Source organism: Aethalodelphis obliquidens, unplaced genomic scaffold, assembly GCF_003676395.1.
Source record: "Aethalodelphis obliquidens isolate GAN/ISIS:26980383/991018 unplaced genomic scaffold, ASM367639v1 scaffold93, whole genome shotgun sequence".
Taxonomy (NCBI): Eukaryota; Metazoa; Chordata; class Mammalia; order Artiodactyla; family Delphinidae; genus Aethalodelphis; species Aethalodelphis obliquidens.
In genome coordinates, this window is record NW_020838037.1 from 601,950 (window position 1) to 627,253 (window position 25,304).

At 33.7% G+C, this 25,304-nt stretch overlaps 1 protein-coding gene across 2 annotated transcripts in view; it reads right to left on the minus strand.

The window, feature by feature from the left end:
* Positions 1-25,304, minus strand: part of GUCY1A2 (guanylate cyclase 1 soluble subunit alpha 2) — a 431,189-nt gene that overhangs the window by 342,041 nt on the left and 63,844 nt on the right. For both annotated transcript variants that reach the window (XM_027095676.1, XM_027095675.1), the window contains exon 4: positions 7,908-8,626. In XM_027095676.1, the coding sequence (XP_026951477.1) occupies positions 7,908-8,626 (719 nt within the window). The remainder of the gene's footprint in view (positions 1-7,907; positions 8,627-25,304) is intronic.

The following is a 25,304-nucleotide window of genomic DNA, read 5'->3' on the forward strand; positions in this document are numbered from 1 at the left end:
TCTGAGGCAAAAGTCCCTGGGCAGAGAGAGGGAAAAAATAAACACTTAAAAGGAACAGAGCCAGCTCAAGGTCAACCCTCAGGGCTTCTGCTCCAGGAACTTGAGATCAGACCCCCACCTCTGACAGGGCAGTGATGGCCACTGAGCAGAGAAGAAGTCCCACCTCATGTCCAGTGCTGGCTCTAGCCCCTCTACCTGGATCCCCATCCACTGTCAAGGCGATAGTTACCAGCACACACTGAGGAAAGACGTAATTGTTGTCCATGTCAAGTCCAGCCCTCCCATCAAAGGCCTTGGGCACACATAGTCTGCATAGAGATGATTCCACATAAGAAAATCCCTAAATCCCTTCAAGACTGAAATAGGTAACTGTTTCAACTAAATTCATAGAAGTAGAGAAAGTTAACTAAAATGAAAAGGCAGAGGAACTACTCTCAATTGAAAGAGCAAGAGAAAACCATTGAAAAAATAAATAATGAAACAGAAATAAACAATTCACCAGATAAAAAATTCAAAACATTGGTAATAAAAATGTTAACTGTATTAAGGAGAAGAAATTTTCTAAACAAGGAACTAGGAAATATAAAAAGACCCAATCAGAAATGAATAATTCAATAGCTGAAATAAAAAACACACTACAAGAATGAGTAGCAGACTAATTGATACAGAAGAACACATAAGTGATCTGGAAAATAGAATAATAGAAATCACCCAATGAGAACAGCAGAGAGAAAAACTAAACCAAAAAAAAAAAATCAATTTAAGAGATCTTTAAAATAACATTAAGCATTCCAAAATTTGCATTACAGGTGTCCAGAAAAGGAAAAGAGGGAGAAGGGGATTGAAAATGTATTTGAAGAAATTATGGCTGAAAACTTCCCAAACCTAAAGAAGGAAACAGACATCCAGATACAGGAATCACAGAGAGTTCCAAACACGCTGAACCCAAAGAGATCTACACCAAGACATATCATAATTAAAATAGCAAAAGTTAAAGATAGAGAATTCCAAAGACAGCAAGAGAAAAACAAAGAATTATATACAATGAAACCCTCATAAGTCTATCAGCTAATTTCTCTGCATAAATTTTAAAGACCATAAGGTGTAGCAGGATATATTCAAAGTCCTGAAAGGGAAAAATCTGCAACCTGGGATACTCTACCCAGCAAGATTATCATTTAGAATTGGAGAAATTGAAAAAAAAAAAAAAAAACTTCATATAAAAGCAAAAACTAAAAGAATTCATCAATACTAAACTTACCCTAAAAAAAATTTGAAGGGTATTCCCTAAATGGAAAAGAAAGAATCTATAGGAAAGGGATTTCCACTAGGAAAGACAAATATACTGTACAGATTGAAGATCAACCACTTAAATAAGCCAGTATTTAGATTAAAAGACAAAAAATTGTAAAAGCAACTATAACTACAATAAGCAGTTAAGGGATAAGCATGAAGGTGTAAAATGTGACATAAAAAACACAAAATTGGGGGAAGGGAATAAAAAAATGTAGATTTTTAAAAATGTGTTTGAGCTTAAATGACTACCAGTTTAAAACAAGTAAATATAATTATTGGTTAATATATGTGAATCTCATGATAACAACAAATTAAAAACCTACAATTACATATACCAAAATCAAAAAGAAACACAAGCATGTTGCTAAAAAAAAATCATCAAACAACAAGGGAAGAAACAAACAGAAGAAATGAACAAGGAAGAACTACAAAAACAACCAAAAAACAAGTAATAAAATAGCAATAATTACATACTATCAACAACTACTTTATGTATCAATGGTCTAAAACCTCCATTCAAAAGACACAGGGTGGCTGACTGGATTGAAAACGAGATTCTTCAATATACTGCCTACAATAGACACTTCAGGGTGAAAGACACACAGTGAACTGGAAGTGAAAAAGTTATTTCATGTAAATGGAAATGACAAGGAAGCAGGGATGGCAATACTCATATCAGACAAAATAGACTTAAAACAAGGGCTATAATAAAAGACAAAGAAGTGCATTATATAATGATAATGGGATTGATGCAAGAAGAGGATATTACACTCATTAACATATATGCACCCAATACAGGAACACCTAAATATAGAAAGCAAATACTAACAGTCATAAAAAGGAGAAATTGACAATAATACAATAAGAGTAGGGCACCTTAACACCCCCCTGACATCAATAGACAGATCATCTAGATGGAAAATCAATAAGGAAAAAGTGTTCTTAAATGACACACTAGGCCATTTGGACTCTATAACTATAGGACATTACATCCAAAAACAGCAGAATACACACTCTTTTCAAGTGAACATGGAATGTTCTCCAGGATAGATCACAGGCTAGGCCACAAAACCAGTCTCAACAAATTTAAGAATAGAAATTATATCAAGTAATTTTTTCTGACCATAAAGGTATGAAACTAGAAATCAACTACAGGAAGAAAAATGGGAAAAACACAAACATGTAGAGATTAAACAACATGTAACTAAAAAGCTACTAGGTCAATGAAGAAATCTAAGAGGAAGTAAAAAGATAGCTCAAGACAAAGGACAATGGAAACACAACACTTCAAAACCTATGGGAACAATTCAGGAAAAAGACAAGGATGCCCACTCTGACCACTTCTATTTAACACAGTATCAGAAGTCCTAGTGACACAATCAGACAAGGAAAATAAATAAAAGGAATGCAAATTAGAAGGTAAAAAATTAAAACTGTCCCTATTTGCATATGATATGATTCTTTACATAGAACACCCTTAAGACTCCATCTAAAAACTATTAGAACTAATAAACTCAGCAAAGTTACAGGATACAAGAGCAACATATCGAAATCTGTTGCATTATATACACTAACAATGAAAGATCAGAAAGAGAAAGTTAAAAAAAAAAATCCCACTTAAAATTGCAGCAAAAAGAATAAAATAGCTAGGAATAAACTTAACCAAGGAGCTGAACAACTTATAGTCTGAAAACTATTAAACATTAATGAAGGAAACTGAAGATGATACAAAGAAGTGGAACGATATCCCATGCTCTTGGATTAGAAGAATTAATATTGTTAAAATGGCCATACTACCCAAAGCAATCTACAGATTTAACATAATCCCTAACAAAATACCTATGATATTTTCACAGAATTAGAACAAATGATTCTAAAATTCATGTGGAACCAAAAAAGACCCCAAATTGCCAAGGCAATCTTTAGAAATAAAGAACAGACCTGGAGATATCACCCTCCCAGGCTTCAGATTATACTACAAAGCTACAGTAGTCAAAACAGCATACTACTAGCACAAAAACAGACACATAGATCAACTGAATAGAATAGAGAGCCCAGAAATAAACCCACACTATGACAGTCAATCAATCTATGACAAAGGAGGTAAGAATATACAATGGAGAAAAGACAGACTCTTCAACAAGTTGGTGTTGAAAAAACATGTAAAACAATGACTTTAGAACATTTCCTCATACCATATACAAAAATAAACTCCAAAAATGAATTAAAGACCTAAATGTGAGACTGGAAACCATAAAACTCCTAGAAGAAAACATAGGCAGAACACTGACATAAATCGAGCAGTATTTTTCTGTATCTGTTCCCTAAGACCAAAGAAATAAAAGCAAAAATAAACAAATGGGACCTAATAAAACTTAAAATTTTTTGTACAGCAAAGGAAACCATCAACAAAATGAAAATACGACCTACGGAATTAGAGGAAATATTTGCAAATTATATGACCATCAAGGGGTTAATATCTAAAATATATAGACAGCTCATACATCTCAGTATCTAAGAAACAAGCAGCCCAATGAAAAACTGGGCAGAAAACCTGAAAAGACATTTTTTCTGAGAAGACATACAGATGGCCAATGGAACATGAACAGATGCTCAATGTCACTACTTATTAGAGAAATGCAAATCAAAATGACAGCAAGATATCACCTCACACCTATCAGAATGGCTATCATCAAAAAGTCTACAAATAACAAATTTTGGAGAGGATGTGGAGAAAAGGGAACCATTGTAAACCATTGGTGGTAATGTAAATTGGTGCAACCACTATGGAAAACAGTCTGGAGGTTGCTCAAAAAACTAAAAGTAGAATTATCATATGATCCACAATTCCACTCCTAAGTATATAAAAATGAAAACACTAATTTGAACAGATACATGCACCCCAATGTTCATAGCAGCACAATTTACAATAGCTAAGGTATGGAAGCAGCTCAAGTGCCCATGAATAGAAGAATGGATAAAGAAGATATATACAGTGGAATATTACTCAGCCATTTAAAAATAAAATAAAATTCTGTCATTTGCAGCAATGTGGATGGACCTAGAGAATATTATGCTTAGTGAAATAAGTCAGACAAAGAAAGACAAATACTACATAACTCTTATATGTGGAGTCTAAAAAATACTACAAACAAATGTATATGCAAATGAAAATAGACTCACACAGAAGGAAAAGAAACTAGTGGTTACCAAATGGGAGAGGGAAAGAGGAGTGGCAAATTGGGGGTACGGGATTAAGAGATACAAACTACTATGTATAAAATAGATAAGCACCAAGGATATATTTTATAGCACAGGGAATTATAGCCATTACCTTGTAATAACTTTTAATGGCGTATAATCGTAAAAATACTGAATCACTATGCTGTACACCTAAAACCAATATAATACTGTAAATCAACTATACTTCAATTTAAAAAAATCTAAATTTGTCTAACCCACTTTAAAAGGTAGTTTATGGTCAGGGAGAAATTCTAGAGAAAATAAACATTAAAAATTAAAATTAAATATCTCATTTATAATTATAAGAGCAAAGAAAACTCCAGATAATTTTGATCGAAGTTATTGTACATCTATGTTCTATAGTGCTCATTTATAGAAAAAGTCCTAGTGTCATTTTGTCCATCACTAAAATATTGTTCAGTGTTTGAAATTCTCTAATAGAATATTATGATCTGAACAGAGAAGGAATGCTCACATTTTCCCAAATTAAATTAATTTTAAGTTGAAGTCAAATAATGTATTCTTAACAACTGGATGAAATTTGTCTCTCAACAGCGTCATCATGGATTGGTAAGATTAATAAATATATTTTAAACTTTTCAATCACCATGTCAGAAAAATAATGGGCACATGTCTAGAAAAGATAAAGGAGCATTTTGGAAACTGATTTGACCACAGAAAATCAGAGGTTAATTCTTCCTTTAGTCTTTTAAAATTATCTCCTGATATTTGTTTTGCAGCTTCTAATTAATAAGGCAAAATGTGATGATATTTCTGGGGATCGAAAAAGAAATGTGTTGTTGTTATTATGCTTTTCCTAAGTTCTAACCTTGAGAACAAAAGTGAAGATGAATAGCATGCCATTGCTGTATCATAGGGATGATGTATTTCAAATGCTGGACTCCTTCCACAATGTTCTTTGAAACATTGCTACTAAGGAAACAAAAATGTTAAAGGAACTCATTTATTGATTCTCAAATCCATTGCTGTTTCAGGTTTTGCCTAAGCTAACCAGTGCATTTTATTTTGGAAGCCACTGACACAACAAAGTGCTGTAACAAGTGAACATAAAATATATTAATAGACACAGGTAATAAAAACTTGATTCCAAACTTTAGTGAATTTGAAAAAGAGACTAGGGGTTTTAAAACAATGATAGCCTATAAATAAAAAAGCAGGTTCAAACAAAGCTCCTACAGGATTTGTGACAAATGGTCTTCTAGTCATTATTAAGAAGACAAACCCAAGTCGTATTTTGTGAAGATGTTAGGTAGAGTTGATATTTCTCTAAAATTATTCAACCTACTGATTTCCGGTACTAACTTCCATAAGGCAAGAAGAGAGGATAGGAGGAATGTGACAAGGGGAAAGGAACAATAATAATAATAATAGTGGTAGAAGTAACAATAATGAACATTTATTCAACAAAGATATAATAAGAATTTTACATGGATTGTGTCATTTAATCTTCACAAATAACTTTCCGAGGTAGGCAGCCTAATTTGTTAGAGAATTATTCTAACTTAGTATTGATAAAAGGATGAGCTTTTCATGGTTGAAAACTCAGATTCCCCTTTGCCTCTCTTTGAAAATGCATCAGATGCCTCTCAGTGATATTTTTGCTTCTGGTAACAAACACTTATGTCTTTATAACTCATTACTGCAGAATCAAGATGTAAATTCTTTGAAACTAGGATGATGGCTACCTCACCAAATTGCTTACAAGAGTGTTCTACCTCTAGTTATATAGTTAACACTACTGACAACACAAAATGACAAAGATCATGGTTTAGCAAAAGCATTACAGTTCACTCTGCAAATGATTTACCATCATTCAGCTGTATGATTAGCTCTTGTTTTTGTTGTTTTTCTTTTTGATGGCAGGGGTGGTAGTCCATTGGTATTAAGTGCAGAGCTAAAATAGTTAAATTAAAATGAAAGCCTTCACTGTAGACTAAAGAATAAATATCTTACATTATTGAAAATTAGAACTTTCTTATCAAAGCCCAATACAAAATTAGAAACTTCAGATAACATGGAGTTATTAATAAGACCAGCAATTATGGGAAAAATAATGAATATCAAGGTCAAATTTATCAACAGGATCATAATTTTTAACCCTGATTCTCTTCTTTCCATGTTTTAGGAAACTATAAATTTGGAATTTGGAACATAACAATTCATAAATATTACTCATCTGGTTAAGATTCCATGCCATAACTTTACTTTATTGATTATAATTTTATTTGGGCTAAACTGTAGCCTCCCAAATGTCCCATTCTGGCAAACCCAGGTGAATAAGCAGAAATGCACAGAGAATGAGAGGATTTCCATCCCTATTCTAACTAAAAATCCTGCCTATTGCTTTATTTTTAAACTGCCACTAACATGTTTAAATTATAATTGCATCTTCTCAATGAGCACAGTTGCTTATTATTGGAACTGGCAGGGGGCCTTGACATCTGAGTCATCATTTCACTGTGTCTATTTCTTACTGTGGTATACAAATTAAATAGACATACAAGATGAAATATAGGGGGAAAAATCTGAAGCAGTAACTTTAAATTGAATTAATTGTTGTCAAATCTACAAAATATATAAAGCAATCAACATTGGTAATAATATATTCTACTTCAGGCACATTTTCAATAATACTAACTTCAATTCTAAGGCCAAAAATGCTTCAAACACTTCTAGCCAAATATTGTACTTCTATAAATCAAAACCAATAGCTTTAATATTCCCTAAATTTAAAAGAATAATTCCAGTGTCTTCTCTCAAGAAGTGAACATGTTCTAAAGAAATGTCTCTTTTTCAATACTAAAATTTAATTAGAAGAGAAGTCTTGAGATAGTCACTTGATACATTATTCTGCATATTAAGAAAGTAATAGGATGTAAACCAGATGTTCCTAGATTATGAAATTTAAAACATAACATATTCAAAATGTAGCTAGCTTTTTACCTATATTTATGCAATATTTAAGAATAAGGCAAGCGATCCCCACAATGTTGAAATCAGTCTTACTATTTCTCTCATAGTTTGAGTTCAAACAGTGGAAATAGTCATGGGTTTACAGTATCCAGTTTTTAGTGAGTCTTATCATTTTTGTAATTACTATGGGTAGTATTAATAAATGTTTTCTTTTTATATGATGAAATAAATTAATGAAAGAGGCAGACACTATGCAAAATGGCTGGGAATAAGGCCAAATCTTTTTACATATATCCAGGGACAAGTAATTTTCTAAATGACACTCTAGGTTATCTTGCCTAAATAATGACAAGTACTGCCATCATGTAATTTACTAAAATAATTATGTAAATCTCCTAGTTCCCATCACCCATATCAAGTCCATAGCCACTTACCTTGTCTTTATTCTCAGTGCCAGAAGCCTCAGGCTTGGTCCTAATCACAAATGGCGTGGACAGTCGCAGCAGAACCCTTTCGAAGGTGGCATTAACCTTTGGAGAAACAATCTCGAAGCAGTCCTCAAACCTGAGCACTTTGTGAGTGTCACATCGCAGCTGCTTCCTTAGGCCTTCCCCCAGCTGAAGGACTGTCATGTGGGGGTCAAACATCAAATGGAAAGGGAAGGCTCTGCAGAAGGTGTTGATGCTAATTCTGAGGTCCGCAGGAACTTGGGAGGTTCCCTGTGGAAGGTTCTTCGTGATACTAGTATTTTCACATTGTTTGATAAGGAAAGTAAGACCACTACAATTGCCTGGGTTTGAACCATCAGAGCACAGTTTCTCATTTGCAACCTGGTCCACTTCTACATCCAGCTGATAGATTTTCTTTCCTGCAGCCTTAATCATTCCAAGCATTGCAAACCCCACAATGTGGTGAGGGTGGAAGTAGTGGAGCATAAGATTACCTTCAGGGAGCTCTTTGCATAGGAATGATGGTGACTCCAGAGTGGCCTGTTTTCCAAAAGAAGTTCTAATGTGTTCCAACAAAGCATCAAAGCCATTAAAAAAGTCCTGCAACGTGCCACCTACAGCTCGAAGGACTCTCTCATTCTCATCAAAGCATATATTAAAGAACTCCTCACCAAATCTTTCTTGAATTTCCTCAAACTTCAAACCTAGAGGTAAATGGAAGCAAATGTTAATAAAGTATAATAAAAATAATTGAATTCACAGCTTTTTTAATGCTTACCAGAAGAGGCAGCTAGTGAGAGAAGCAAGAGAGGTATTTCCCTTGGGTACACAAATTTCCCAAATAGGTTAAGTCATTCATTTTGAGTTAAAGAAAGTAAATTTCCGTTCATTTTCTGGACGCTTCTAAGATGTTAATGAGCATCAACTTTTTTGTTGTTGTTTTAAAATAGACTTTATTAGTGCAATTTTAGATTCATAGCAAAACTGAGCAGAATATAAAGATATTTTCCATGTACCCCCTGCCCCCCACACACATAACCCCCTCCCCTGGCAACTATTGATATTGTGCACTACAGTGGTACATTTGTTACAATCAATGAACCTACACTGACATAACATTATCACCCAAAGTTCATAGTTTACATTAGGGTTCATTCTTCGTGTTGTATATACTTGAGTTTTGACAAATGTATAGTAACATGTGCCCACCATTATAGTATCATACAGAATAGTTTTGCTGCCCTAAAAATCCTCTGTGTGCCACCTATTCATTCCTCCCTCCCCTCAAACCCTGCAGCATGAAGTTTTTAAATGCTGCTAATCTAGCTGTTCTCTTTTCTTTTCAATACTATACTCCATTTGCTGTAATTATCATGAATAATATATTTTCCTTAACAATTTCCCTCATCATTAAAGAATTTTAAGAGGCTATTATAAAGTTGTTTATTATGTCCATTCAATATTACTATTTTACTTATCACAATTCACTTGTTAAGTAGGAAATATAACCAGAGAGGGAATCTATGGTACATGAGCAGAGAAAGGCATCAGGTTATCTTGCATAAACAGAAGTGCTTAAATTAGTAATCTCTGAGAAAATCATGCAGGTCAGCTAGACCCCAGGAAGTGAGAGACAAAACAAGGAATTAAAACTGTGGAATGATTTGCATTCACTCTTTCACTCACAAAAATGAGAGCAGACAAAAGTAGAGTAGGAATCTGACCAGACAGAGTTAAAAGTCTTTAAGTTTTCTCGGTTCATACTTATTCCAAGATGCTATGGCAAAAGGAAATCTACCTTATAATAATGGTTATAATAATAAATAAATAAATAAATAAACAGACACACACACACACACAATGCATTATATAGTAATTACAAGCAGAATCACACATAATCTAGTTAGATCCACCCTTGAGGAAGAGTACAGCACAGATAAAAAGAGTTGAGTCTGTATCCTAAAGAAAGCTTCTATGTAGAGTCACCCTAGTGCTTCTCTGACTTTGGCTGAAATCAGTACATGTAGTTTACATATTCATATTTTATTTCATTATCTATCTCATCTTATAAGGAGGTCCTGAAAATCAGACAGGAAAAGACAGGTCACTTTGTTAGTGTCCTGTTAGAATGCAAAGTAGTCTGGGCTGTCTATGGCTTAGTTTGCTGCTCCTACTTTATTATTCCCTATGAGTTCTCCCCATCCAGAAGTGAGGGGATAAAACAGAGTCAATAATATTGTTTTAAAATAGAGTCCAAACACATCAAATATTTTTTGAGAACTTACCATAGAGTCTAAATATTTGTGGAAGCCAAGTTAAGAAGTTAGTTTGACAAAGAAGTTCTTAAAATCCATGTGAAATGAGAAGTAGAAAATTTAAGTGAAAATCAGTCCCGTTATTAAGCAGCATTTCACATTAATTTTAGTTTCATAGATCTGATGTTCAAGAGAAGCTGAGAAAGTCACTAGGATAAAAACTAGGATAAAAACATCACTACTCATCTCACATTGTAATGTTACAAGATTGAACTTCAACATATGTTGCATTCACTAACAATAATGCCAGCAGAATTGATTATAATAGCAGTTTTCTAACTAGTTCCCTGGTGTGAAAGAGAGAAAACAAGATAGATGATATCCACTGCAATTTGGCTCCAACTGCTCCATTAAAACTGCTTTTGTAATTATTTACACCAATATATCCTGTTTTGTCATATTACTTAACTTTTTTTTTTTTCCTTTAGTTTTATAGTGTTCATCAACTCTTCCTCCTAAATTGCTCTTCTCTCTTGGATTATAAACCATTCTCTCCTGGTTTAATTACTAGCTGTCTGAAAAGCCCTTCACTAAAACGTCTTTCTATACAAAATCCTTACATCACCATCACTATACTGTAACTAAAAATTTCTAATACATACAAATTAAACTTATGTCCCTTCAATGGCAGTATTATTTGCTGCTATTAATTTTTAATTATGAAATTCTTATTAAAAACTAAGTTCAGAATAAATAAAAATTCCTATAATCTGACTATATTTGCTGAACAACAAAATTCCACGTGCCACTGAAAATATTCCATGGATTGCTTCTACACTTTGCAGAGTTGTGTCTTAAAGGACTTAGGGTCTTTATGCACAGACGAGAAAAAGAGAATTTCTTCTAACTTGCATTTTTCATAACATTAAAAATGCCCTCGCAGTTATTAAGAACACAGATATAATACAGTAAGCTTATGTCCTATTTCCAAATGTCATAATCCCAAAGAATCATACAGAAAATAACAAGTAAGTAAATTCACCAGAGGCAACAAAATTAAAACTACTTGTGAGTACAGCAGTCTATCAATCCTTGTTGCTTTAAAAAGCACTTCTGTACCTAAGATACAATGGTTATTAAGTCTCAAATGATAATGCTAAAGCCTACCAGGGTGCTAAAGTGACTTGTATCAATAAAGAAAAACTAAATTATTTTTAATATTATATGCAAATACCATACATGGCAATTCTATATACACCACAGTATTCAATTAACTAATAAATATTTTTGGTCTCACAATTGTTAAACTGTGCAAGCTGAGAAAATAAAAAAATTCTTAGAGCTTGAAAAATTAGAACTAGGGAATGATCACTTCAACTTCTGCAAATATGCTATGAATCAATACCCAAGACTTGCACTTTAAACATCTCAAAATTTAGAAAGCACAGAGAAAGTAGTTTAGCTCAGTCTCACTCCCAAGATTCCACTTATAATTGATGCAAACACCCTACTTCCAGTAAATCACCTGAAACATAGAAACAATGCTCATCTGCTCTTATCACAAGAAGCTTGACATTTGGGTATATAAAAATACATTTCTTAAAGAGGCAAAACTTACAATAAAACTGCTTTCATTAGCAGGTAAATTAAAGGAATTTTAAATTACTATTAATTCATCCTTTCAAAAAAATGAATAGCTTAAATTCTGACATCCTTTAACTGAAAATGAAATAGTGAATGAATCTTTTGTCCCTTATCCAACTTCACACTGTGCACCTCTTGAGGGCATATATGTCTGCATACCTATCACTAGCATAATGCTCAGCACATGGAGACTAAGTATTCATTCATAGAAACTAAACATTCATCTAGAATCAATTTTAAGGCTACAGTTGTGTCACATCAAAAGCTACCAAGACAACTTTTCTCTCATGGGCCCCCACAGATAATTAAATTACAGATGATTGGGCTATAACAGAGGCATACAGGAGCTATGACAGTATGGGAAAAAGAATGTCTGACTTTCTCCTCAGGGAGATAAAGTTTGAAAGATAATATTAAGAAAAAGTAGGTGTTCAAAAAGCCAACAAGGAAGGAAGGAGCACTCTAACAGATGGACAGTAATGAAATATGAATGAAGCAGGGAGGTGAAAGAGCCCAGCAGAATCAGGGAAGAGCAAGTAGTAAGTGTATAATGGCTGTGGAGCAGGGGTGGTGGGATGAGCTGCTAATTAATCAGCAATGCAGAAGTTGGACTTAAGTGTGACAAGACCAGAGTCAAAGATAGCAGTCAAAGAGATGCTGCAGTGTCTCTATAAGGTTATATTGATTGAATTAGGTAGTTCCAGTAAGAATGGAGATATTAGTACCAAGCAGTGTGCCAAACATTTTTGTATATTACTTTAACATTTAAAAAATTCCTATCAAGTGGATATTTTTAATTGCACCCATTTTAAAGGTGAGGAATGTTAAGAAATTTGCCCATGTTTACCCAATTGTAGGTAGCAGAGCCAGGTCTCAAAGTGAAGTCTAATACTAGATCTTGTGTAATAAATATTGTGTGATAATGTGCACTGTATTAAATGAGTAAAACATCTGCGTGGGGGAAAAATGCATGTCTTGCCCATTGAAATATCATCAATGCCTAACATTCTGCCTGACATTTATGGGCGCTCAATAAATAATAGCTGGATGTCAGGTGAATTAATGCATCACTGAAGTCTATAGAAAGGAGCTACAAGGAGCAGTCAATGGCTATCAAATGCCACAGAGAGGTCAAGGAAGAAAACTTTAAATTGGATTGGTCAGAACTTCGGGGACCTTTGACAGAGCAATTTCAGTGGGGAGGTGGAGGCAAAAGACTGAGTATAATGGGTTGAGGAGGGTGGGACAAATGAAGAAACAGAATATTAGTTTTCAGCTGTATCAATAATATTATTGGAAGGCTAAAATTACTTATTTTATAAAATTGTTTTTAAAAAAATCTGGCCTCCATGCTTGGAAAGGGAAATGTTGCCTTCATTGAGAACTGAGTGAATAGAGAAAGGTATGACACGAAAGATATAGCATTGAATGGGGTCCTGGATCCTCTGAGGGAAGATTTATTAATAAAAGAGGGAAATTTGTGTCTTTCTAGGTCCAGAGACCATCCTTATCACCCAGCAAATGTATCAGTCTCCACTAACATGGGAAAATACCAAAGCGGAAGGTATTTCTTCAAGTTGCTTAAACTTCAACCAAGGAGCTGAATACCTACCAGCTTATCACTTCTGTGAATTGTGGACCTCCATAATTACTTTTTGATTAATTACTTAGGTTTCATCAACCTAATATCTAAGTAATATAACTCAATCACAACAGTATCTCAAGTCCAAAAGATTTCAACATTTTAAGTAAACAATTATCCTTTTAGACAAACAATTATTTTTCCAGCTTTATTGAGATATAACATGGTGTAAGTTTAAGGTACACAATGTGTTGATTTGATACACTTAAATATTGCAAAATGATTAGCATCGTACCATTAGTTTACATCTCCATCACTTCACATAATTACCATTTCTTTTGTTGTGGTAAGAATATTCAAACTCTGCTCTTAACTTTCAAAGTATAATGCACAATTGTTAACTATAATCACAAGGCAGTGCAATAGATCTCCAGAAATTAGTCATCTTCTAACTGGAAGTTAGAACATTTCCCTATTTCCCCCAGCCCCAGGTAACCACCATTCTACTCTCTATGAGTTTGGCTTTTTCAGATTCCATATATAAGTGACAGCATACAGTATTTGTCAAGAAAAAATTATTTTATCTAGCAAGATGATAAGATGTTTCTCAACTATGTTTGAAACCCAGATGACACTTTTATAAGAATATAATTCTAGTGCCATGCCAATCTACAAATAAATAAAGTCTCTGCATCCAGAGATTTAAGGGTAAATATTACATATGTCTAAATAATAACAAAGAAGAAAGCCTGGAAAGAAATCCCACTGCCCAAATCGTAATTTTAAGGGAAATTGTTTTGAATCTGAGCTATCAATACAGTCTCATTTGCATCTTGGTGAGGTGAGATAAGACGTTTGTAGTTAGAGTACTTTAGTTAAATAAGTAAAACTGTTGGGATAATAGTAAAAAGAAAGAGTCTTATCAATTTTGCTCTTAATCTATGAAGGGTTAAACTGCAATTTTCTACCATTTTAGAGGCATTTAATTCTCCTCCTTTTATTGCATTTGTGGCATCCTGTCCCTCTCCAAAAAAGAACACAGAATAAGTCATATATTTATTTTTAAGTGTAGGTGAACTAAATTAAATTTTCCTTAATATTTAAAAATTTTTATTATATAATTAAAAATAGCAAGACACATATGCAGATTTTTAAAACAGGGTTTTAACATCTTTGAGCTAACAAAGAATTTGCTAAGCATAGCATTAGAGGAAACCCTCTAACATATTTAAGATTAGTTCTTGAATACCCAAAGGAATATTTATTATTATAAGTGTAGTAAGTACTTCAGGCACAAAAATATTTGTGATGGTTAAGTTTACAGTTTGTAATTTTGAGACTATGCCAAGGTATGCTTTAAAATATACACAGGACAAAAAAATAAATTAAATAAAATAATAAAGTAAACAGAGGGCAAAAATTTTAAGTTAGAAACATGGCATAATGGAGATGATGCCAAATCCTGAGTACTGGGAGTACTTTTTTACCCAGAAACTATATCTAAAAAGCAGAACATCATAAAAGTACACTCCAACAGTATCAGTTAGTACTCCTTGCTTTCAAACAGAAGAGCACATGTTTGTGCCTTTCTTGTAAAATACCAGATATCCCCTTGTATTATAAATATTTGTCTATGATCCTTCTGTTGACCATAAACAGATTTAGTAGGACAACTCGTGAAATGTATGATCTCTAGAAACAGTGTGATCTAGAAAGAGAAAAAGAAACCAATGGAGGAAGGACTATAACTAAAACAATAATAGAATTTTCCCTGAACTGTAGAAGATTGTGAATCAACTGATAGAAAAGGCACAAGCTCCAGCCAAGACTGGTAAGAAAACACACACACATACACACACGCAAAAATCTAAGCACATCTGGTTAAATTCCTGAAATACAAGAGATAAAATCTTTTAAGTTGCAGGAAAGAACAAGTAATTTTCAAAAAACTTAAAAAAAAAATGTTCTTCTTATTTGCAATTCTGTAAGCTAGATGAAGGTGGAATAATATATGTGGAATACTGAGAGAATTTAAATCTAAGAATTCATTATCCAGCCAAGATATCTGGCAGATTCAGAAACAATATGACTCAGTGAAACACCTGAGGAAAATAATTGAAAAAACACTTTAACCAAACAACAAATGAAACAGAGGAGTCCTGGTAAGAGAAAATGGGAAAAGTAAAAACATCAAGGAGCAATGAACCTTGCAACACACACACACACAGGTGTATGTGTGTGTGTGTGTGTGTCAATGACAGATATTTTTTGCAAATTTGTAATATAAATGTAAATAAAAATTACTGAAATAGAGAGAAAGGGAAACTATTGACAACTGCAAGGTAAATTTTATTGACAATCTGTAACTAAACAATCTCAGCAAAACCCAAGAGTTAGGAGGTTAGGGAGAAACAGTAGGGAGGGGGAAAGGAGAAAATGTTCTAACAGCACTCTAAAGGTCTCTTCCAAATGGGATATGGCAATTAGAGAAAAAGATACATTCTTAGTAAGGAAATAAGTGATATTTTGTTTTAAAATAATGAAAAAACACATGGACCTAATTTTAGTAACAAGAAAGGGAAGCTAAGCAATAATGAAATGGGAAAGTAGAAGAGAACTTTCAAACTACAAAGGTTAAAAAAATTTTATATTCAACATGATCAAAATAGCAAAAATAAGAAAAAACAATGTAAAATGAATAATTATCATAAATCAAGTTGGAAGAAAGAAAATCAGTAAATTATGCATTTAATTAGGTGTAAACAAATAAATACCATCAAATGTCAGAAATTCTCACCACATATATAAGAATTGCATATCTATAAAACAACTTATAAAAGGTGATTTTAAAAAAAAAGTTTGAAAATAAATGTTAGGCAAAAATTTCCAAGAAACTACAAGAAGAAAAAAAGCAAGGAAGGAGTAGTATTAATATCAAATAAGGTGGAATTAAGGTTAAAAGTGCTAATCAGGATAAAGAGAGACATTATATAAAAAAAAAAATCACAATTTACAAAGAAGACCTAAGAGACATGAACCTGCAACATTGTAGCTAAATATACAAAGTATTAGTAATTAGAAATTGATGGCTAATGAGCAAGGGATTTCTTTATGGAGTGATAAAAAATGTTCTAAAATTGATCATAGTGATAGTTGCACAACTTTATGAATACTCTAAAAACACACTGAGGTATGCACTTTATTATTTTTTTTTTTGCTGTACGCGGGCCTCTCACTGTTGTGGCCTCTCCCGTTGTGGAGCACAGGCTCCGGACGCACAGGCTCAGCGGCCATGGCTCACGGGCCCAGCCACTCCACGGCATGTGGGATCTTCCCGGACCGGGGCATGAACCCGTGTCCCCTGCATCGGCAGGTGGACTCTCAACCACTGTGCCACCAGGGAAGCCCGAGGTATGCACTTTAAATGGGTGAATTGTATGGTATGTGAATTATGTTTCAATATGCTTGTTACACATTTTAAAAGCTAATAAAAAATCGAATTTTACTCTAATGAAAAAACTCTAGACATTTATAGAGGAAATTATAGTAGGATTATAATGGGAAACTTTAATATATCTCTCTCAGAATCAGATGGATCTGACAGACAAAAAAAAGCAAAGTCATAGAGAAATTAAATAAAAACAAAAGAAAAATGTAATAAAAAATGTCATTAGTAATATTAATGTGCTTTTTTCAGAATCAACATATCAAAGATTAAAAAAGCAAAGTCATAAATAAAATAAATCTCAACAGCAATAAAAATAAAAAATTCAGAGGAAAAATGAAATTAAAATAAATAAAATTTAATAACAAAGGCAATAAATGTACACATGTGTGTATGTACATACACATGCATACATGTTTATAGTATGTGAAGATATTACAAAAATTGCTCAAGTACTTAGCCACAAAATTTCCATAATATGTTTTTAAGGAAAGATTTTGCAGATCACATTTTTCTAATAATAATACAAATAATAATAACACTACAGCTACATGTAAAAGAATGAAATTAGAACACTCCCTAACACCATACACAAAAATAAACTCAAAATGTATTAAAGACCTAAATTTAAGCCAGAAACTATAAAACTCTTAGAGGAAAACATAGGCAGAACACTCTATGACATAAATCACAGCAAGATCCTTTTTGACCCAGCTCCTAGAGAAATGGAAATAAAAACAAAAATAAACAAAGGGGACTTAATGAAACTTAAAAGGTTTTGCACAGCAAAGGAAACCATAAACAAGAGGAAAAGACAACCCTCAGAATGGGAGAAAATCTTTGCAAATGAAGCCACTGACAAAGGATTAGTCTCTAAAATTTACAAGCAGCTCATGCAGTTCAATATCAAAAACACAACCCAGTCCAAAAATGGGCAGAAGACCTAAATAAACATTTCTCCAAAGAAGATATACAGATATCCAACAAACACATGAAAGGAGGCTCAACATCATTAATCATTAGAGAAATGCAAATCAAAACCACAATTAGGTATCACCTCACACCAGTCAGAATGGCCATCATCAAAAGATCTACAAACAAAAAATGCTGGAGAGAATGTGGAGAAAAGGGAACCCTCTTGCACTGTTGGTGGGAATGTAAATGGATACAGCCACTATGTAGAACAGTATGGAGGTTCCTTAAAAAACTAAAAATAAAACTACCATACGACCCAGCAATCCCACTACTAGGCATATACTCTGAGAAAACTATAATTCAAAAAGAGTCATGTACCACAATGTTCATTGCAGCTCTATTTACAATAGCCAGGACATGGAAGCAACCTAAATGTCCATCAGTAGATGAATGGATAAAGAAGATGTGGCACATATGTACAATGGAATATTACTCAGCCATAAAAATAAACAAAATCGAGTTATTTGTAGTGAGGTGGATGAACCTAAAGTCTGTCATACAGAGTGAAGTAAGTCAGAAAGAGAAAAACAAATACCGTATGCTAACACATATATATGGAGTCTAAAAAAAAAAGAAAGAAAAAAAGGTTCTGAAGAACCTAGGGGCAGGACAGGAATAAAGATGCAGGCGACACGGGGAGGGAGAAGGGTAAGCTGAGACGAAGTGAGAGAGTGGCATGGACTTATATATACTACCAAATGTAAAATAGATAGCTAGTGGGAAGCAGCCACATAGCACAGGGAGATCAGCTCAGTTCTTTGTGACCACCTAGAGGGGTGGGATAGGGAGGGTGGGAGGGAAACACAACAGGGAGGAGATATGGGGTTATATGTATATGGATAGCTGATTCACTTTTTTATAAAGCAAAAGCTAACACACCACTGTAAAGCAATTATACTCCAATAAAGATGTTAAAAAATAATAATGATAAACACATATGTGAGAAAAAGGTAACCAAAAATTTATCTATTTAGAAGTTAAACAGTACCCTTCCTTGTATTAAAAAGAAAACATTGAAATTATAACTTCTAGAAATCAATGAAAAGGAAACTAATTCATTCAAAATCCTATGAGGCACAACAAAAACTGTATTCAAACAAAAATATGTCATAAATACTTTCAGCAACAAAATAATAAGTAAATAAAAACTTTCAATTAAGAAAATTAAGTTTAAAATTAAACTATAAAAGCTGAAATTAGTAGATTAGAACTAAATTAGGAGTGGGAAAGAAGACATAGTATATATTAAGGAGAAACAGAGGAATCAAAATAGAACCATACAACGTTCTGCCAACAAATGTGTAAATGTAATATAAATGGATAATTTTTCATCAAAACACAAATGACAAAAATTGACCCAAGAAGAAATGGGTTTTGGATAGCCTTTAAGAAAATTGATAATTCCAAAGTGATTTAAATATTTCCAGGCCATAGAAAACAATTAAAACTACTCAATTCTTTTTATTAAGCCCAATAACTTTAATGCCAAAACTTGATACAGTATACTAAGACCAATTTCTCTTATGAATATTTGCTAAAATAGTAGCAAATGGAGTCTAGCTATTTATAAAAGAGTAATACTTCATGACCAAGTACTGTTCATGTCAGAAAAGAAAAAGCAGTTCAATAGTAGAAAATCTATCAGCGTAAAGTATGACGTTTATAAAATTAAATGAGAAAATAATATTGTTTTATCAGTAGATTCTGAAAAGTCTGAAATTGAACAGCTTTAATAAAAATTTTGAGCAAAACAGGGATATAGAGAAGCTGCTCAAACATAATAAATTCTGCTCTTCAAAAACCAGAAGTAAAGCTTATTCTAAATGGTAAAATACTAAGAACATTTCAACTAAAATCAGAAATTAGGCAAATAAGCTTGTTATCACCATTGTTATTCAATATTATCTTGGAGGTTCTAGCAGATGCTATGAGATATAAGGAACAATAAAATTATCTCTTTTTGCTAATGAAGATTGTACACTTAGAAAACCTAGAAAGCCTTTTAATTTCAAGGCTCTTTCTTGCTTTTTTTTGGTGCACAAAACACAACATTATTTTATAGAAAAAAATACCTACTAGAACTAATAAGAAACCATTGTAAATAACTGAATATAAAATAAACATAGAATCAATAGCTTTTCTCTATATTAGTAGTAAGGATCAAGAAGTAGAAATGGGGAAATATTCTATTCAAAGTAGCAATGAAAATTATAAAATTATAGGAATACACTAATAAGAAAGGCATAGAACTTATATTAAGAAAACTATTAAATCTTAACACAGAAAACAGAAACTGAACAAATGGAAAAAGGTTCCAAATTTCAAGATGCAAAGACCTTACATTATAAAAATATCAATTCCCCCAAATTAATATGAGTTTAATGCATTTCTAATTATAGTCTCAACATGTTTTCTTAGTAATACAGTAATTTTAAGATTCATATGGGAGAATAAATTCTTAGAATAGCCCAAAAATTCATGAATAAGAAGACTACTGAGTAAGAACCAGATATTGGAATAAATGAAATGCACTGTAATTACAATTTTTATTTCTATAAAACAAACGAAGAGATTATTAGGTCAGAATAGAGAATTCAGAATCAAATCTGTATATATAATTTTTAACGTACCACAAAAGAGTATTTTAATTCAATGGGGAAAGAATGGTTTATTTAATACATGGCACTAGCCATCTGGAAAACAATAAAATTAAATCCCATCTCACAACACACACACAAAAAAATAAAATTCAAGATAAATTAAAAATTTAAAATGTAAAAGACAAAACAATAAATATTTTAGAAGAAAATCTAGGGGACTTTATGTATGCCTTAACCAAAACTGGCAAACAAACATACAAAAAGACATAAAGACATATTTGATTTTGTATGATAAAAAGGTAAGCTAAAACTGTCAGAATAATATATAGAATACAATTTTATTTTAGTAAAAATATAAGTATGCGTGTGTGCATGTGCGTGTGTGTGAGTGTGTGTGTGGTGCGTCTCCCCTAACATTCTGCTAGCCTCTCTATCTTAAATACAACTAATTTGTTTCAGACCACCACTATCAACCATCTAGAATTATTTCAACAGCTTCCTAATCACTCTGCTTTCTAATCTCTCTGCAATCCATTCTGTATGCATCTTTTCAATATCATAAATCTTATCATATAATTTCTCTACTTAAAGCCCTCCAATGATTATCCTTTGGCCTCAGAATAAAGTTCAAACTCAGCAGGGCTTGATCCAGCCCTTACTTACAGACCCAACCTCATCTCTCCCAATTTCCTCACTTCACATCTCAGTATAAGCCACTATGACCCACTTGAAGTTTCCTGAACATGCTCATCAATGTCTCTCTGACAGGTTTCTGTCCATGTTACTTTTGTGCTTCGTTTTGTTCTGTTTTGTGTTTTAATAGAATTCTGTTCTCCCACCTACTCCACTTAGGTTAGTTATCTGCTTACACTTATCTTGCAGATCCTTACACCTAAATTCCTCCAGAATACTTTCCTTGACTCTCAAAGACTAAGATGGATGCTTCTACTTCTTCAGTTTCCAAAGCACTTTGTGAATACCCCCAACCTAGCATTTGTCACACAACAGTTGCTGGCTTGTCCACCCCTTCAATCTGACTTAATCTCTTTGAAAACAAAGGTTATATCCTCTTCACCATTCATTCAATTATTATTTTTTAAAAATGAGAATACCTGCTCTGTATCAGTCTCAGTGCTGAGCACTAGGGAAACTATCATGATCAGAATAGATGTGGGTCTTACCCTTATTGAGCTATGTGAAAGATAGTCTAATCCAGTAGTTGTACACATAATCCAACAACTGTACATAGAAACCACATGATGATAGGTGTTGGAATGATAAGTTGCAGAATGATATGAGAGCATATAACAGGGACCTAATGTAATCTACTGGGTCAAAGAAAGCTTCCTTTAAAAAGTGACACATATGAAAGATAAGTAAAAGTCAACTAGGCAGCCAAGAAGGAGGAAAGAAAGGCCATTCCAGACCAAAGGAACATGTATGCGAAAGTCCTGGAAGAGAAACTAAAATGAAGCTTTTGAGAAACTAAATGAAGACCAGTATTGTAATCCTAATCCCTGGCACAGTGCCTGTTTGTAGTACATTTTTTGAATGGATAGATAAAAGAATCAATCAATTAATGAATGAACAAATAAATACGGCTGTGTATGATTGACCACATGTCTGTATAATATATATATATCATATACAATGTATATATTATATAATACTTACACTGGATATATCAATAGATGTTTGTATGGGCGCATATGTATAGGTTTTCCATTGCTGTTTTTCACGCCCTTCAATATTCACTGGCAGGTCTTTTTACACAAGTGGGCTAGTTATGCTAAAAGACTAATTTAATAGGTGTGACGCTTACTATTTGACAAATTCTTTTTCCTTTGCCAACAAATAGCCACAGGTGAGAACTAAGAAATGGACAGACTCAGGGCAGCACATGTATAATCAGGCAGCATTATCAGGGCTCTGTGCTATGCTTGCTATCAGAAGCTGCCCACCTGTCAGGTGACTAAGGGCTCATCACATTTCCCAGTCTTCCTTCTCCAGCACCCTGACATGTTGTTGTGTAAGACACTAAGCCGAGAGCCCCACAGCAGTGTGGTACATTCAAAGAACGCACAAAGATGAGCTAATTAAAAAGAGGAACTGCAGGAGCACCTGCCTCAGCCTTGTACCCACACTTGGCCCCTGCTTCTGAAATGCAATCTGCCACATTGTGAAAATGTTAATGTTAATGTGTTAATGTCTCACAGGCTTCGGAATCTCCCTACAGAGATGTACTCTCATCATTTCTCATGCCTGCACTTTTTAGCAGTCTTTTACATGTTGGCTAAGAATTTAAGGAAGAGAATTACTATGCAAATGCATGGATTCCTGTGTCTGCTGATGATACCTGGCCCAGTTTAAATCAGAGGCCACAAAAGTGGCAGAAGAGCATAATTTCCAGAAGGAAGGCTTCTCAGAGGGTTTACTCAGAGCTGTTAATCACTGCTAATGCCTCTTTAATTGTTATGCTTTTTACAATCACTAAATTGTGATCCACCCTCCTCAACTGCTCCAACCCAGTTTTGGAAGCTATGCCTCTATGCAATTTGTACAGAGAGGATTAACTTTTGGAATAAAAGTTGTGTTGTTGTAAATAAATAAAATTGATGGGAATCTGAATTTTTTTTACAACTTCAAACTGGTTTTCAGTATCATATTTGATTTATTTGCCCTGCTCGAATCACATTTTTCATAACCAATTCCCTTTTGATCACACATATAAGATATTGGGCTGAGTAAGAAAGTAATTTAAAGCTGTGAAAAAAAATATCAATGGCATATATAGGGACTGAACCCCTAACCACTGCTTCTTTTGCCTCATAGGTGAGGTCACCCTAGGAATGGTTGAAGCTAGCACCTGAAGCAGAGCAACTGTTCATATGTGTTACTATCTTAAAGTGAATTTGACAGGAACACTGAGCTATGTCTGTCATACCACACCTGAAGATATTCCACAAATAGAACACAAGGGAAAGTCTGAGATATGCAATAATTAACAAAAATGGTAATCTTTTAAAATTGGGAGAGGAGACAACATACGCCTGAGTTCTTCCAATATTGTAATGGAAACTACAATATTTTTGGTTTCATGGCTTATTTGATAAAAAGTTATGTTCTTATGAATTCTTTCACTTTTTTTTTGGCCACGCTACATGGCATGCAGGATTTTAGTTCTCTGACCAGGATGGAACCCATGCCCCCTGCAGTGAAAGTGCAGAGTCCTAACCACTGGACTGCCTCTTTCACTTTTCTAATACAGCATTTTGTAATACAGTTCATTTTTCTGTCCCTTCCCAATTTTTGTACATACTCACACATATATTACAGTTGAATTCATAATATAATCATGTACACAAAACATTTGTGACTTTTTTCTTTTTGTGTAATATTTCATCTCTAGTGGATGCTGGGAGTGTGTGAAGCTATCAGCTCTAGGCTGAGTCTTGCTCTGGTAACGGCTTTTAGCTGAAGACAGCTGCTTGGCCCAATAGCAGGATTCAGGCCCCAGGGCAGCCTGAATCCAAAGGTTAGTTTGGGAGGTGGTGAGCTGTAATACAAAGGCAAGGCATCCTTGCCTCAGTGGGGGGCAATTCTGGAGAAATCAGCTGAGACATTTGTTGTGACTGCACCTAGGCATAGCAGTTCAACTTCTCTCTCATTTTACTTTCTTCACATCCTTACAGGGCAATAGTCTGCTAAGCTGCAAACACGGGCTTTCTTTCATGAAAAAGGATGACTCAGACTGTGGAGCTATTAACCACAAAGGACTATTCTCAGGCCTTGAAATCTACTGTGGTTTGCCTGGTTGGGTCATTGATCCTGAGAGCAGTATCCAGTAGCATTCCTGAGAACAGATCTCCACCTCAGAGCCTGTTTCCTGGGGAAACAGAGCTATGATAACATTATAAACATCTTCCCATGCTGTAGCATAATCTTTCCACATAGTTCTCAATGAAACAGCTGTTTAATGTTCTTGTAAGCAGATTATCATATTTTAATTGACTATTTCCTTATAGTTGGACTATTGGTTGTTGCCAATATTTTGTCAGTATAAAGAGCATACAGAGAACAGGATCAAGCCATTTTTGATGTTTCTTCTTGTTGTTTTAAACTATTTCTTAAAAAAATCTGAAGTGTGGGCTATTATTAAGATAAAGATATGAAGGCTTTCATTCTATCGATACTAAGGATTTATAGATCATAGCATTGCAAACATAAGTCCAATAGCAAAATATAACACCAGAATACTAAGGAATTGGGACAGATTATTTTACATATTATTGTTTCTTTAACCCAAGACTCAGAATAGGATGCTTGAGAGGCCCAAAGAGAAAAAGAGAACAGAACGGTCTATAATTAACTTCTGCAGCTAATTATACCGTACTTGGCTGAGTAAATCTGAATCTACACAATGCTAGCACCCAGTATATAATAAATATTTCTTGAATACATGTATGTATGAGTGAATAAATAAATATTCAGGTTGCTTTAAATTTTAATTGAAATTCAAGAAAGCTCATTAATGTAGAAATGTAGAAAATGTATGTAATGTAGAAAATATGGACAGGATACTGAGAAGCCCTTAGCTTTAAGTTCTTAAATTGTTCCCATTCCAAAGTAAAAGTGATGGTGTTGGTAACAGTAATAGCATATGTGGTATGCAGAAGCTAGCAGAGGGACTAAGATGGAAGAGTTAAGGAGGAATAAAATACAGTTATAACTAGTAAAGGTACTCAGAGTCAACCAGAAAACAGTAAGCAAAGTTTGTTATTGCACCAGGACACATGCCACAAATTCATGGAAAGAAGTGCCAGAGACTGGAAGATATTAATGGAAATTCACATTTTAAATTTGGGGCAGATGAGGAACGAG